This window comes from Schistocerca piceifrons, chromosome 4, assembly GCF_021461385.2.
Source record: "Schistocerca piceifrons isolate TAMUIC-IGC-003096 chromosome 4, iqSchPice1.1, whole genome shotgun sequence".
Classification (NCBI taxonomy): Eukaryota; Metazoa; Arthropoda; class Insecta; order Orthoptera; family Acrididae; genus Schistocerca; species Schistocerca piceifrons.
The window spans coordinates 521,120,790-521,135,625 of NC_060141.1; the positions used below are offsets into that span (position 1 = coordinate 521,120,790).

The window sequence follows — 14,836 nt, forward strand, 5'->3', positions numbered from 1 at the left end:
TTTTAGCAGTAAAATAACCAATTATGGCAAAGGTAGAGAAGATAAAAAATTCACACTGGCTACAGAAAGGAAAGCATTTCCGAAAAAGGGGAAGTATTGCAACACGTCCATATGCTCCAATGGTCATCCAGCAGCTGGCATCCACACTAGTGGATGAATCGGATGCCTTACCACAAGAACTCCTTACCAATCATGTGGCCAGAATGGGAGCACATTGGAGAGCATGCGTTACTCTCCTAGGTGATCACATACCCTATTACAAACCATATCTCACCTTTTGTGATGTCCAGAGGACTATGATGAATCGTGGTGACTTGAGTGTTATTGCTGTCTGTGGATAAAAGTGTCATTTTTCTTCATCTTGAGGTGCATTTCCTGCAGTTTCCTTCTTTACTACACTTTCGCAGTTCTTTTTGTGTATGGTCCAAGTTTCGATGAACAATGTTACTAAGAGGGTTTAGGGTCACAACAACAAAACTACTTCACCACTTTCTTAATGATAAAGGTGGGAAATTGTTAAATGAATGCAAATAAAGTCTAAGAACCGTGAGGTATCATGATTATCAGCAACATGAATTTGGTGGTGGTGACGATTGTGTTTGTACTGCTGCAAAATTTCTTTTGCTTTCATCTCAAAACATGCATTTTGTAGATACGTTGTTATGACTCTAAACACCAAACTTGGCAGTGACACATCATGCGAAAGTCACTTTCGACCTTAACTTTTTCACACCATTGCAGATGGGTAGATCACGTAACTAATCAGGAGCTAATGAATCAAACTGGGGGGACAAGTAATTCATGGAACATTTTGAGTAAAAAAGACATCGAGTTGTAGGACACATTCTGAGGCACCAAGGAATTGTCAATTTGGTACTGGTGAAAAGGGTGGGGTGAGGGGCAGAGGTACTGTAAAAATGATGGAGGGAAACCAAGGGATGAATACAGTAAACAGGTTCAAATGGATGTTGGTTGTGTACCCGGAGATAAAGAGGTCCGCACAGGACAGACCAGCGTGGGCAGCTGCCTCAAACCAGTCTTTGGACTGAAGACCACAACAACAAATATGCTACAATTATCTTACACTGAAACTGTTGGGAAGCGTGTTAGGTAAAGTGACGATACGTGGGCAGATACCAGTCTGCAGTAAATCAGCAGAAGTCATATTTAATTACAAATTTAGAATAGGCATCCTTAAAAATAAAACAGTAAACCATTAGATTTATGAAAGTCAGGCCACTGTACTAACAGTGTAGAATTTTCACATGAGTAATAATAAATTCACAAATGGACTATTACCATAGTCCAGATAGATATAGGGCTATTACAGCCCAATAAATGATTGTTGTCTCCAGAAAAGAAGTACAGTGTGAGCACTGAGTTTGGTGAAATGATGTTGTGAGCGACTGCAGAAGATGCGGTTATCAGAGCTGGGCTGACCGGAGATTAGTAGCTGGTTTGCTAAACGTCAGCTTGAAGGCGTAATGTTACAAAACAGGTAGATTATACAACTGAGTGCTTTATCTCGATATTGGCTGAAATATACAGATGAATATTGACTGGAGGAAAGGGATGAAAGTGAAAGCCTGCTGGTAGCATTTTGCAGAGAGCATAATTTATTCAAAGCTAACACGTGGTTTAAGAATCGAGGAAGCATATTGTGTACCTGGAAGAGATCTGGAGACAATGGAAGGTTTCAGATTGATTGTATAACGGTAAGACAGAGATTTTGGAAGCAAATTTTAAACTGCAATACATCTCCAGAGGCAGATGTGGACTCCAACCAGAAAATATAGGTTACGCGCTATAGATTAAAACTGAAGAAATTGCAAAAAAAGTAGGAAATTTAGGAGACGGGATCAGGAGAAGCTGACAGACTCAGAGGATGCTTAAAGTTTCAGAGGGAGCATTACGCAATAGTTGAAAAGACCCAAGCAAAAGAATATAGTAGAAGACGAATGGTTAGCTTCAAGAATGAAATATTGAAGGCAGCTGGGAATCAAATAGTTAAAAAGACAAGGCCTCGTTGAAATCGTTGGATAACGCGGGAGATACTGAATTTAACTCATGAAAGGACAACCAAAGAGACCTTTGGAAGAAGAGAAGCAGCTGTATGAATATCAACACCTCAGATGGAAAACCAGTCCTAAGCAAAGAAGGGAAAGCTGAAAGGTGGAAGGAGTATATAGAGGGTGCCTACAATGGAGAGGAAATTAAGGCGGTATTGTAGAAATGGAAGACGACGTGGATGAAGATGAGATAAGAGGTATGATACTGCGAGAAGAATTTGATAGAGCACTAAAAGACCTAAGTCAAAACAAGACACCAGGAGTAGACGACATTCCGGCACAACTACCGATAGCCTTTGGAGAACCAGCTACGACAAAACTTTTCCATCAGGTGTGCAAGATGTATAAGACAGGCGAAATATCCTCAGACTTCAAGAAAATATAATTGCAAAATACTAACACGAATTCCTTACAGAAGAATGGAAAAACCTGGAAGCTGATGTCAAGAAAGATCAGTCTAGATTCCGGAGAAATGTAGAAGACGTGATGCGGTACTGACCCTGCGACTTATCTTAGAAGACATATCAATGAAAGGCAAACCTACGTTTATAGCATTTGTAGACTTAACAAAAGCTCTTGAGAATGTTGACTGGAATACTTTCTTTGAAATTCTGAAAGTATCACTGGTAAAAATACAGGAAGCGAATGGCTATTTACAACTTGTACAGATACCAGGTGGTGCTATACGAGTCGAGGGACATGAAATGGAGGCAGTGGTTAACAATGAAGTGAGACAGGCTTATAGCTTATCCCAGATGTGATTCGATCTGTACAGTGAGCAAGCAGTGAAGGAAACAAAACAAAATTATGAGTAGGAATTAAAGTTTAGGATTTAAAGTTCAACGAGGAGAAATACAATCCTTGAGGTTTGCCAGTGACATTACAATTCTGTCAGAGACAGCAAAGGACTTGGATGAGCAGTTGAAAGGAATGGGCAGTGTCTTGAAAACAGGACATAAGAGGAACATCAACAAGAGCAAGACGAGGATAAAGAAATGTACCTGAATTAAATCAGGTGATGCTGAGGAAATCAGATCTGGAAAAGAGACACTGGAGGTAGTAGAGGGATTTTGCTATTTGGGCAGCAATAGCTGACGACGACCGGAGTAGATAGGATATAAAACGTAGACGCAATTGGAAGGAAAGCATTTCAGAAGAAGAAAAGTTTGTAAACTTCAAATGTATACTTAAATGTTAGGAAGTGTTTTCTGAAGGTATTTGCCTTTAATAAATAGTATAGACATGCAGAGAATAGATGCTTTTGAAATCTGGTGCTACAGAAGACTTCTGTAGATTAGATGGGTAGATCACGTAAGTAATAAGAAGGCACTAAATAGAATTGAGGAGAATAGAAATTTGTGGCACAAATTGACCAGAAAAAATAGAAATGAGCTTTTGGCGTCATTGGCCGGGAGGCTCCATGCGAGGCAGGTCCGGGCGCCTTGGTGCAGGTCTTATTACATTCGGTGCCACATTGGGCGACCTGCGCGCCGGGTGGGGATGAAATGATGATGAAGACCACGCAATACCCAGTCCCTGAGCGGAGAAAATCTCCGACCCAGCCGTAAATCGAACCCGGGCCCATAGGACAGCAACCCATCACGCTGACCACTCAGCTATCGGTTCAGACACTTGACCAGAAGAAGGGATTGGTCGATAGGACACATTTTGAGACATCAAGTGATCACCAATTTAGTATCGGAGGGAAGTGTGAGGGGTAAAAATTGTACAAGGAGACCAAGTGATTAATACAGTAAGCATATTCAGAAGGATGTGACGTCGAGATTAAATTACGAATAGGCGTACGTTAAGCTGTCTGTGACGTTACGGTCCTGTAATACAGCAGTAGGAGCCACTGTTATACGGATTAATGTGTTTCAACAGATGGAAAGCCTCTACACAAAGTTAGCACACAATGGAAGGAGTCAGCGCGGTGCAGCGCGTGATAATAGGAAACCTCCACTCAGAGCAGCTACGTGACAGATCTGAGGATCGGAAGACAGCCAGAGCGATGGTAGTTTTCCCAAGCATTATAGCAACGTCACAGGAGACATATAAACAGCAGCTTAACAGCATGTCAGGGATTGCGATAGTATTCAGCCTCAGACGTCATCACTGCGCTACTCTGCCTCAGGGGGGCGGGACTTAGATTCTCCTGGCACTTGGTTGCACAGAGTGGTGGTTACATGATACTAACACCTCCCACAGTTTAGTTAGGATGTCAGTGCCTCATAAGCTTGAGTAATGTTTACTCCAACTCTCTCTCTCTTCTTTGTTAGAAGCTTATTTACAATCACACTGAGTTCCCTAGTTTGAAGTTATTCCAGCTTTACAGATTCTGCTCTATAACTACAAGTTGGACGAGCCCACTCCACCTCTACCAGGTTAGTGTCTAGCTCCCTCTTCTTGATCCGCTCGCAGGAAACAAATCAGACACGATATAAAAATTTGGTGCCAGATGCATTTTCTTTTGTTGTGTAAGAAGTGGCTCCACTGATGCAATGACACAACGCAGCATTCGGCATGTGGCTGATGAAGATCTAAATGTATTACGCAACTTAAAGATGGCTAAAAGTCTGAAACCTATCTTTGAATAAAGCTAAATATAAATAAGAGGCTAGTGGCTGTAGTTCTTGAAGTAATTCAGCCCTCAACCAACCATCATTAACACTGGTTATGTAATAATCTATGTAACCAACTACTTAATTAAAATATTTGATTATAACTGCGAATCTAAATGTCTGATTTCAAGGTCAATGAAAATGGGGAATCCTGTATGCTAGAGATGACGTATCTCTGCATGCAAATAGACGTTAAGTGGCAACTTCAAAAGAATGCAAAACAATGGGAGTATAAATTAATAAGGGATCTTGTAGAAATTATCCAGCTGGCACTTACTGGAAAGAAGAAAACGCCTTCTTTCCTCTTACTGGCAACCAACCCCAGAGTAACATCGGTCTACTGTTGCAACACGAAGTGTTACTTGAGACTGAGTTGCCTACAACACTGTGTAAATAAAGGAAAGTAGCGCTGTTGTCGATAGAAACAAACTATACAGGAACTGCTAGTGTTTCTGGGAGGACATTCAGAGACGACGCTTTGAAGGGTACTTCTCTGAAGGTGAGTAATGTTTTCACTAATAACTCAAAGAATCAATTCATAATGAATTTTGTTATATATTCAACAATTGTTACATTCCATCCAGGATTTTCCATTGTTCGTTACATATTCCAATTTCATACGTTAGTGACTGTGTGCGAAGGTTGTTTCGCCAAAATTTGCAGGCCAGAATCTGCATTTGGTCACGTATAATATTAGATACGTCTTGCGAGGACCATTTTGTTTAAATCCTACAGCGTGGAGTGATTCTGTCGCACCTAGCGCTGACCCACAGGCGCATAGTGAAAAGCACAAGGAGTAAACTACTCATAAGGCCAAATTCTATGTGGCTGGTCTCAAATTTAGTCAGACCACAAGTGCTTATATTTCTTTCAACTTGGCGTTAAACCAGCAATGCCACATTAGCAACACACTGTATTCTATTGCAAAATAAAGATGAACTGAGTGTACATCAGACTACTTTTAGAGCCATGTAAACAAAGGAAAATTCACTTTGTTATTACTAGAAACGAAATATACAAGAGCTACTAGTGTTTTGGGAATCTATTGGCTGATGAATAAAGTAAAAAGTAAAAATAAGCAGATTACAATATAACTGGAAAAATCTTTGCTCTATAAAAATGGCAAAAAAAAAAAAAGATTCTCGCCGAGAACTCGCTTCCAAAGTGCCGCCCCTGAAGCTTAAAGGGACAATAAACAAACTGAAGCCGCTCCAAATCTGTGGGAGAGGAGGTAGGGTGCAGTATTAATGTTTACCCAGACGGTGGCAACGAACTCGTTACTCTGTCGTATTTTACTATCTAACTAAGCTGGCCAGGAACTGCTTGACTCAGTTACGACGCAAAACCCTCACTACAAAACTGCATGTTTATTTCAGAAGAACTGTAATCGAAACTTTTTTCTCAACTACACAATGCTCGAGCTTATCGGTAATCTCACGCACAGTTTACAGTTGTGATTAGACAATGTGCTACTTAAAAATAAGTAGTTTTTATGGGTACAATATTATAGATGTCTTACAAGGACCATGTTCTTTTGTTTTAAATTCCACAACGTTAGATGTTTTGTTGTGCCTAGCGCTTACCTGCAGGCGGCTACTCAAAAGCCTCCTTGAAATGTCTGCTTTTTGCAGCTATCAGTAACAAAAAAGAGCACAGAGCATATACTATAGTTAGATGACTTCAATGACAATGTGATACTTGCGTACATGCATATGTAGCTTCCTGTTAGTTGGGATCAAATTTAGATCTATGGTTAAATGAGCTAACAACACTGTTTAGAGGCAAGACGTTGCACGCTGGAGACGACTCAAGGATCAACAGCACGATTTTCAGGAAATAGAGTGATCTGTAATGGCGAATTGAACTGTAACTGCCATTAACCAACAGGCTCTTCTGCTACCAAACGGCTCATCTCGACGACGATTTCGGCGTGATTGCTAACAGCTGTCGCCCAGCCTTCGCTGCCCATGATGGGTACGAGATGGCGCTTCACGAAGCTGATGACCGACCGCTTGAGGACGTCGCAAGAGTGGCTCAAGGCGATGACAGCGGTAGCGGCAGCGTTGTCCACGGTGAGGTTCTTGGCCAACTCCACCTCGCAGAGTTCCTTCAGTTGGGGCAAATCGTATTTATCAGCCGCCACCAGCAGCCTGTCAGCCATCTTCTCCAGGAGAGGGGTGCTGTCGGTGTAGATGAACCGCAGGACCTCACTCAGGACGTCCGCCTCGACATCCTTGACGTGGACGCTGCCCGTGCGGGCCTCCTGGGTGTCATGCCGCAGCATGGCGGAGAAGACGGGGCTGCGCGCGCACAGCACGGCCCTGTGCGCTTGGAACTCGGTGTCACCCGCCCACAGCTTCACGTCAGACAGCTGGCCCGACTCCAGCAGCGCTGCCAGGTCGTCTGTGACGCTGCGCCGAGGCCTCTGCAGGGCAACGCTGCGGTACGGCTCTGTTATCACGCACGGCGTGCTCACCTCTCCCAGGAACTTCAGCACGTTATTGAAGCCGTTCTCCGCTTCGAAGCAACCACTCACGCACCTCCACACCGTCTTCTTCGGGGCATCGAGACAGACGAATTCCGACGGGTAAACCTCGTACTTTTTACCCCTGCTCGAAACTAGCGACGCTTTTAGCCTCGCTCGCACGGTAGCGTCTTTCTGAGAAGACAGCAGCTGGAAGCAGAGGTACCAGGCGCCTCTCTCTTTCGACAGCACCATACACCACTCGCTGGAACTGCAGTGCCAGAACTTGGGTGACTTCACTTCGTCCACCCCTTGAGGCCAATTGTTGTAGTCCAAGATGGTCCAGCTGCAGACGACTTTGTCGGTTCCGAACCTCACGCTGCCCAAGTCGCAGACTGTGTCCTCGCCTGCGGCCAGCGTCGGAGATGGTGGGATGTTGTCAGCAGACAAAGGAGACAAGTCCGTACTCATCTCCCTTTCTTCGAATCGACTCAGCCTGAAAACAGAATAAAAGGACATGTATAATGTTGTTCATAATTATTTAGTATAGGTACGGCTATAGCCGTAACTTAGACTGTCTGCCGTATAAACAAGCATTACGAATGGGATGTGTAATGAGGATCTGCAGAAATGAAATTAGTAATAAACTTAACAAACAAATCGGAGGTCAAGAAGTAGACGAAGAAAAGTAATCCTGCTAGCTTGGAGGTCAAATAACACTTTACAGACGAAGCAAAGTGGACATAAACAGCAGGCTAGCACATACAAAGAGAGCATTTCTGACCAAAGAAGTCTACTACTATCAAACACAGACGATAATTTGAGGAAGAAATCTCTGAGAATATATGTTTGGAGCAGAGCATTGTTTTGAAGTGATCCTGGACTGTGGGGAAAGCGGAAAAGAAGAGGATCGAAGTGTCTGAGATGTGCTGTTATAGAAGAACGTTTATAATAAGGTGGGCTGATAAGACAAGGATGCAGAGGTTCTCCGAAGAATCGTCTAAAATACGAACATACGTAAAACATTGACTAAAAGAAGTGACAGGACGTGCAATAATCCCGGGATAAAAGCTTTAGAGGAAGGCAGAGACTGGAATACATCTTACAACACTGAGGACATTGGGAGCAGATGAAGAGGTTGTCGCAGAGGACAATTCGTGACGGGCTACATCAAACGTATACATATTAGCAAGAGAAGAATGCACCCAACGAGTCACCAGTTTTATTCATCTTTCACGCGGTTATAGTACATACTGAGATGTAACTGATGCCGCTGTAGTGCGATATGCGTCTCAAGGGCTTTCGACGTTCAAACTTATTGAATATTATGCGAACGTGCTAGCCGTCGGGCAGTGGCGTTAGGGCAACCGGGTAAGACTAGACACTAGTGTTGCAACCTTCCACGTTTGAGCGGATAGGATTCGTCTGCTGAAGCGGTAGACAGAGCTGCCATTGGCCGATCCCATATGACTGCTCGGTCCCATACTACCTCCATGTCTGCTATCGAGACTACGAATATGCGAATAACCGAGTGTGAGCGGTCTTCGCCGTGGTCACACTGAGCACCAATTCTGACTGACGCTTTATTGTGTCACGACCGGTTTCGTTCTTTAGAGCATCACAGGCTGCCTACGAGTTGTGCCAATGTCATCGCATAAACAACTCGCAGGCATCCTGATGATGTTCATAAGAACTAAAACTATCTTGACACAATAAAAATGCAATAGTACAGCTGCGGTAGTTTCCATTAATCATTAATATTTTATCTTTCCCTCGCCAGCCCGTACTGCACGTCGAACGACTCTCTCACCCTCCCTTCCTTCTCCCCCTCTTTTTCTTTACTACTTTTCCTGAATCTCTCTTTTTTTGACACAAATATAACGTTTCCATGAACACTTCGATATTTAAGTACAAACACAAAAAAATATAGGACTCGTTTACAAACATACGGTTTATTTTGTTTGTCATTAATATAAAATTACTTATACATTAAATAAACACTAACACTGAAATCTGGGAAATGACTTCGTTATAAAGACAACACTTGTTTGTAAGAGAAGAAAGTTAATGTTGTTCAGCAGTAGTTCGCTGGCGCGCATTGAGGTTTATTGGTTACGGCGATTTGTTAAGAACATGCCACTTTTACTAAAGCATCGTTCACTGGGTGCGCCTGTTGTTCAGATGCATAAAATTCTTTTTACAGTTGCAGCCAGACCTGGTACATCCTTCACATGTGTCCACCACCACTTCAAGATACGGTAATCATCTCCGGGAAGCATGTGCTGCGGAGAATTTGTTATTCTTCCAATCCTTGAAACAATCTCTCTATGTGGTGTCATCTGCGCTTGAAGGTTCTAAGTTAACGAGCAAAGGAGCGAGAGAGGGAGAGAAGTCATACAGAACTGACCTGGAAATCATGAAGGCTTACCTCGAAAACATGCAGTAACTGTGCGAAAACTATTACATTAATTATTGCATGTTGTACGTCCATACTTTGTACACAATTGTAGCACACAGCTAAGAATTCTCCGATTTTCATATTCTCCGATTTTCGTTTATGCCAAGCTTACTGAGATCGCGGGAAGACGGCTGAAGGAACGCAGGAATTTTATTTGGAAGTAATTACATCTCTGTTACATAGAAAAGTAAGTCAGATGTCTATCTTTAATCCTTTGCACCTCCTGTTGAACAATACTTATTTAATACTACACTTCTATTACGGTATCTTTTCTTCACATCAGAATGATACCGTATTTTTACCTTTAGTAATTGAACTCGCTACACAATCATTTCTATTGACACTGCAGATTTGCTGACGCTTGTTAAAGCCAAAAAAACTAACTAGATTGTAGATTCTTTTTCGCCTATTAATCAGCTGTAGCCACTTAAATGGTTTAAAGAAATCCACAATTCTTCCTGGAAGTTCATTGTCAGATCGCTGCTGTCTGTAATCGGAATTCCGTTCCGTCGGTAAAGCAGACCTCTCGTGGACCAAAGTTGAATTCAAACACGAGCAGAAGCCATTTTTCTTCATGTACTGCACAGCGCATTTTGCTGTAGTTATTGTTTCTGCGATATTCGGGGCGTCATTTAACAAGAAGCTATCTTCATGGAAAATGGGACTAAGCGCTATATTAATACAATGAGAAGCGCAAGGAATCAGTCCGCGACTTTCCAAAGCTTTTATTATATTGTTATCCTGGTCGGAGACAAAAACAGAATTATTCAACATGTCTTGCGAAATGCTCCGGTCAGTTATCCTCTACTTCAATCTCTTTTATAATATTTACTGCCACTTTGATTGTCATGAGGGTCTTCGGCCCGGTGTGGTGCGGAAGCACTAAGCGGTTGGTTTGAGGAGTGCGGAGTGACTCGAAAGGGGGGGGGGGGGGGGGACGGCGGTCTGCCACGAGCTCATGAACAAGAAAAGCCTGGACTACCTGTCTACCGCCTGCTGTGGTTAGCTGAAGGGAAGACGGGAAGTATCCCGTGGTAGTGATCTGACTACTGGCCACGTTTTCTGCAGCGGCTTCCTGGGTGGGAATCCCGATTAGCGCCTACTGCTGTATGAATTGTTTTTATCTGGGACACATTGGAATATTACAATCATCAGCCAGTACATTTGACCACCAACCTAACAGCCGGTACGTCCACATTTGGCACGGATAACAGCGGCGAGGTCGTGCGGTAGCGTTCTCGCTTCCCGCGCCCGGGTTCCCGGGTTCGATTCCCGGCGGGGTCAGGGATTTTCTCTGCCTCGTGATGGCTGGGTGTTGTGTGATGTCCTTGGGTTAGTTAGGTTTAAATAGTTCTAAGTTCTAGGGGACTGATGACCATAGATGTTAAGTCCCATAGTGCTCAGAGCCATTTGAACCATTTGAACAGCGGCGATGAGTCGTGACATGGAAGTAATGAGGTCTCAGCAGGTCGCTGGAGGTTGTTGGCACTATATCTGCACACAGAAGTTTTCTAATTCCTATAAATTCCGGGGAGGGGGGGGGGGGGGGAGAGATGAAGTCTGCCGCCACGTTCAAGCACATCCCAGATGTGTTCGATTGGGTTCAGATCTGGCGAGTTGCGAGGCCAGCACATCAACTCAAGCTCGTCGCTGTGTTCGTCAAACCACTTAATCACACTCTTGGCCTTATGATGGCGCATTATCTTATCGAAAAATACCACTGCCGTCGGGAAGCATAATCTTCATGAAAGGGTGTACGTGGTGTGCAACAAGTGTACGATACTCCTTGGCCGTCATAGAGCCTTGGACGAGCTCCACTGGATCCACAGATGCTGACGCGAATGTTTCCCAGAACATTATGGAGCGCCGCCAGCTTGTCTCTGTCCTGCAGTACAGATGCCAAGGAGCGAATTCGCGCCCCCCGTAGGCTTAATGAAGAAGATATCGGAACTCATCAGACCCTATAATATTCTGCCACTGCACCAATGTCCTGTGCCGATGGTCACGTGTCCATTTCGGTCGCAGTTGCCGATATCGTCGTGTTACCATTGGCACATGCATGGGTCGTCGGCTGCGGACGCCCATCGTTAGGAGAGTTCGGCGCAATGTGTACACACACACACACACACACACACACACACACACACACACACACACACACACTCTACTTGTGCTGTACCCAGTATTAAAGTCTCACCGAGCGGGGTGGCGCAGTGGTTAGACACTGGACTCGCTTTCGGGAGGACGACGGTTCAATCCCGCGTCCGGCCATCCTGATTTAGGTTTTCCGTGATTTCCCTAAATCACTCCAGGCAAATGCCGAGATGGTTCCTCTGAAAGGGCACGGCCGACTTCCTTCCCAATCCTTCCCTAATCCGATGAGACTGAAGACCACGCTGTCTGGTCTCCTTCCCCAAACAAACAAACCAACCAACCAACCAACCAGTATTAAAGTCTGATGTTAGTTCCGCCACAGTTCGCCGCCTATCCTGTATTACCGTTCTGCCTAGCCTGCGACATCCGACATCTGTAATGAGTGATGCTCGCCCAACCCCACGACAGACCACACGCTTTCCCCATTGTACACATGGACGGCACGCTCACTGACACTACATGCACCGTGCGTGTGTCTGGCTAACAGTCATTCCTCGCCAGGTGACGCTGCTATCGCCTGGACGGGTCTATATCGATACCAGGTCGATGGTCATAATGTTCTGGCTGATCAGTGCATATGAGTACGACTGAACTTCCAGGCGGCGACTGGCGTATTTCCTTTGGTGTTTCGGCAGATATTTGCAACTTAACTTATGCAACATGTAGCTGGTGTCACCCCAAACGAATCCTGTTCGCAACGTCTTTCATGGGACAGCTAGTGTCGACGGAAAGCGTGGGTTTGTTTCCCGTTGCAAACAATATTACTTTTAAAACGGAATTTTACGTGAGTATTCTATAGAGCGCTCCCAGATTAGTCTGGAGCGCTATTCATTTGATCGAGATCTGTTAAGAAGAGCAGTAAACACGAAGGATAAGCAATATTCCAGCAGCGTCTGAGCAGCGCGCTTCTGTATGTTGGTAGCAGTAAGCACAGGCCAGGGCGGTGTTGTCGCTGCTAGAGTACTCCTTATTCCTCGGATATTACTCCTCCCGTTAACCTATATCGGTAAAACGAATAGCTCTCTGGACTAATGTGGGAGCGCTCTGTCGAATGGACACGTAAGATTCTTATTTCAAAATCATTTTGCGTGTAACGAGAAACAAACCGATGGTTTCCCTCGATGGTGAGAGTCAGATGAAAGGCGTGATGAGCAGCATTTGTTTGCGCTGACTACAGATACACGTTGCAGGAACAAAATTTCAAATATCTGCCGAAACAATAGAGGGGCATCGCCTGACGACACTTATGAGTGACACCCTTTATAGCGATTCTCAGTATGAAATGAACGAAAGACAGAAAAATAGAAAACGTTTCGGTGTTTGCAGATGTCAAGCTGTAGAAATGTATGGTGAACAATAGAACTACCAGCATACACAAGTAATAGCGTCATGTCAGGTAATGAACAAAGAGACAGGGTGATTCTAAATTCCTATTACAGGTATCTAGGCGCTGTAGAAGGGTTAGACGAAGTTTCGATACGAATCCCATGCCCCGAAATGTACAGTTTGGATGTCAAATCAGACGGAGAATCGGATCACTTTCAAATCCCCAGCTTCACAGTAAACACACAGCGAATCAGTGAGTTTTGACTTGTGGGCTGTAGCTACACACTGTAGTGTCACAGGCTATATTGTAGGAAATACCATGTCACAGTCAGTGTTTAACTTAGCCGACGAAATATGTCGGAAGTATTCTTAAAGTGTACGTTTCGCAAAAAGATCGTCCAGCCCACAGTGTGGCAAATGCGGGAAGTGCTGTGCAGAGACGGAATAATCCATGGATGCCATGTTGTATTGGTACGGGTCTCCAAACATTGCCACCTGCTGTGCTGTGTGGCCGATTACTCCGTGCTGGTGCCGCGGCAGAGACGAGCTCGGCTCACGGAATAGCACTGCGGACGACAATGCGCGACCGGCTTCTTCTCTGTGCAGAGATATCAAATGGTGTTGATCTGGACCTTGGGTGACGATCTGTCACATTGTCTGCTCTGGCAGCTGTTGTATTAATCTGGTATTCTGCAATATGTTAATGTGAACTGTTGGTGAAGAATACATCAGTTACACTGAAGTCCGAGTATTTGTTGATTTGGTGAAGTTAGTTGGAGAACAGCCTCCACACATAACTGCCAGCTGAGGAAGAACAATTAGCACGGCACACCGGAACAGAGAAGCGCGTCCGATCCCTACTGCAAACAGGAAATCGTGAGTATTCAGAACACCAGACGAGATGGCGTACGCACTGGTGCGCTCTACATACGTAAGTACAAGCATTAGTCAGGCCCTCGCGACACCGCAATATCGCATGGGCAATGTGTCTCTCCCACGTGATGACGGACGTCAGCTTCGAAGTCGAGAGGGCAGCGCGTCCGTGGAGCACCAAAGCAAACTCTTCTAGTTTCGAACGTACCAGTTTCTTGCTGTCACTGGCGTAGTCGGACATAAGAGTTACACAGTGTCATAAATACAACAGGAGCATACTACGACGGCGTCCTCTTCTCAGCTTGTGTGCGTTCCGGGATGTGGAAGATTTGAAAGTGATCTGAATCTGATCTTCAAACTTATTTTATATTCAAACGGTACATTTCCGGACATGGGTTCCTTATGAAAATTCATCTCGCTCCCTCTGCAACGCCTAGAAACCTGTAATAGGAATTTTGATACACCCTACATATCTGTGTTGACTCCAAATTTAGAATCCTAGACCGAAATCTTTAAGCACAGCGCAAGTGGACAACTTACAATGTCTCAACTCGGTGACATATGCCTTACTGTTTACCGAATGTAAACTAATGTAACGTATTTGACACCTCATAGTCGCTCCCTTTGAAAATGTAAATACTTTTGAGTCAAAAAGTTGTGCAACTACACAAGAGGCTGACATGTAACAACAATTTTGTGCGGTCTAACGCACGGCTTTCCGGGCGGGAAGGAGCGCCTGGTCCCCGCCACCAATCTGCCCGGCGGATTTGTGTAGAGGTCCGGTGAACTGGCCAGTCTGTGGATGGTTTTTAGGCGGTTTTCCATCTGCCTCGGCGAATGCGGGCTGGTTCCCCTTATTCTGCCTCAGTTA

At 44.5% G+C, this 14,836-nt stretch overlaps 1 protein-coding gene across 1 annotated transcript in view; it reads right to left on the reverse strand.

Moving 5' to 3' along the window:
• Positions 1-5,850: 5,850 nt before the first annotated feature.
• Positions 5,851-14,836, reverse strand: part of LOC124795492 (speckle-type POZ protein B-like) — a 72,904-nt gene continuing 63,918 nt past the window's right edge. Inside the window, exon 2 of the mRNA XM_047259538.1 lies at positions 5,851-7,650. Within this exon, the coding sequence (XP_047115494.1) occupies positions 6,567-7,625 (1,059 nt within the window). The 5' untranslated portion in view covers positions 7,626-7,650 and the 3' untranslated portion in view covers positions 5,851-6,566. The remainder of the gene's footprint in view (positions 7,651-14,836) is intronic.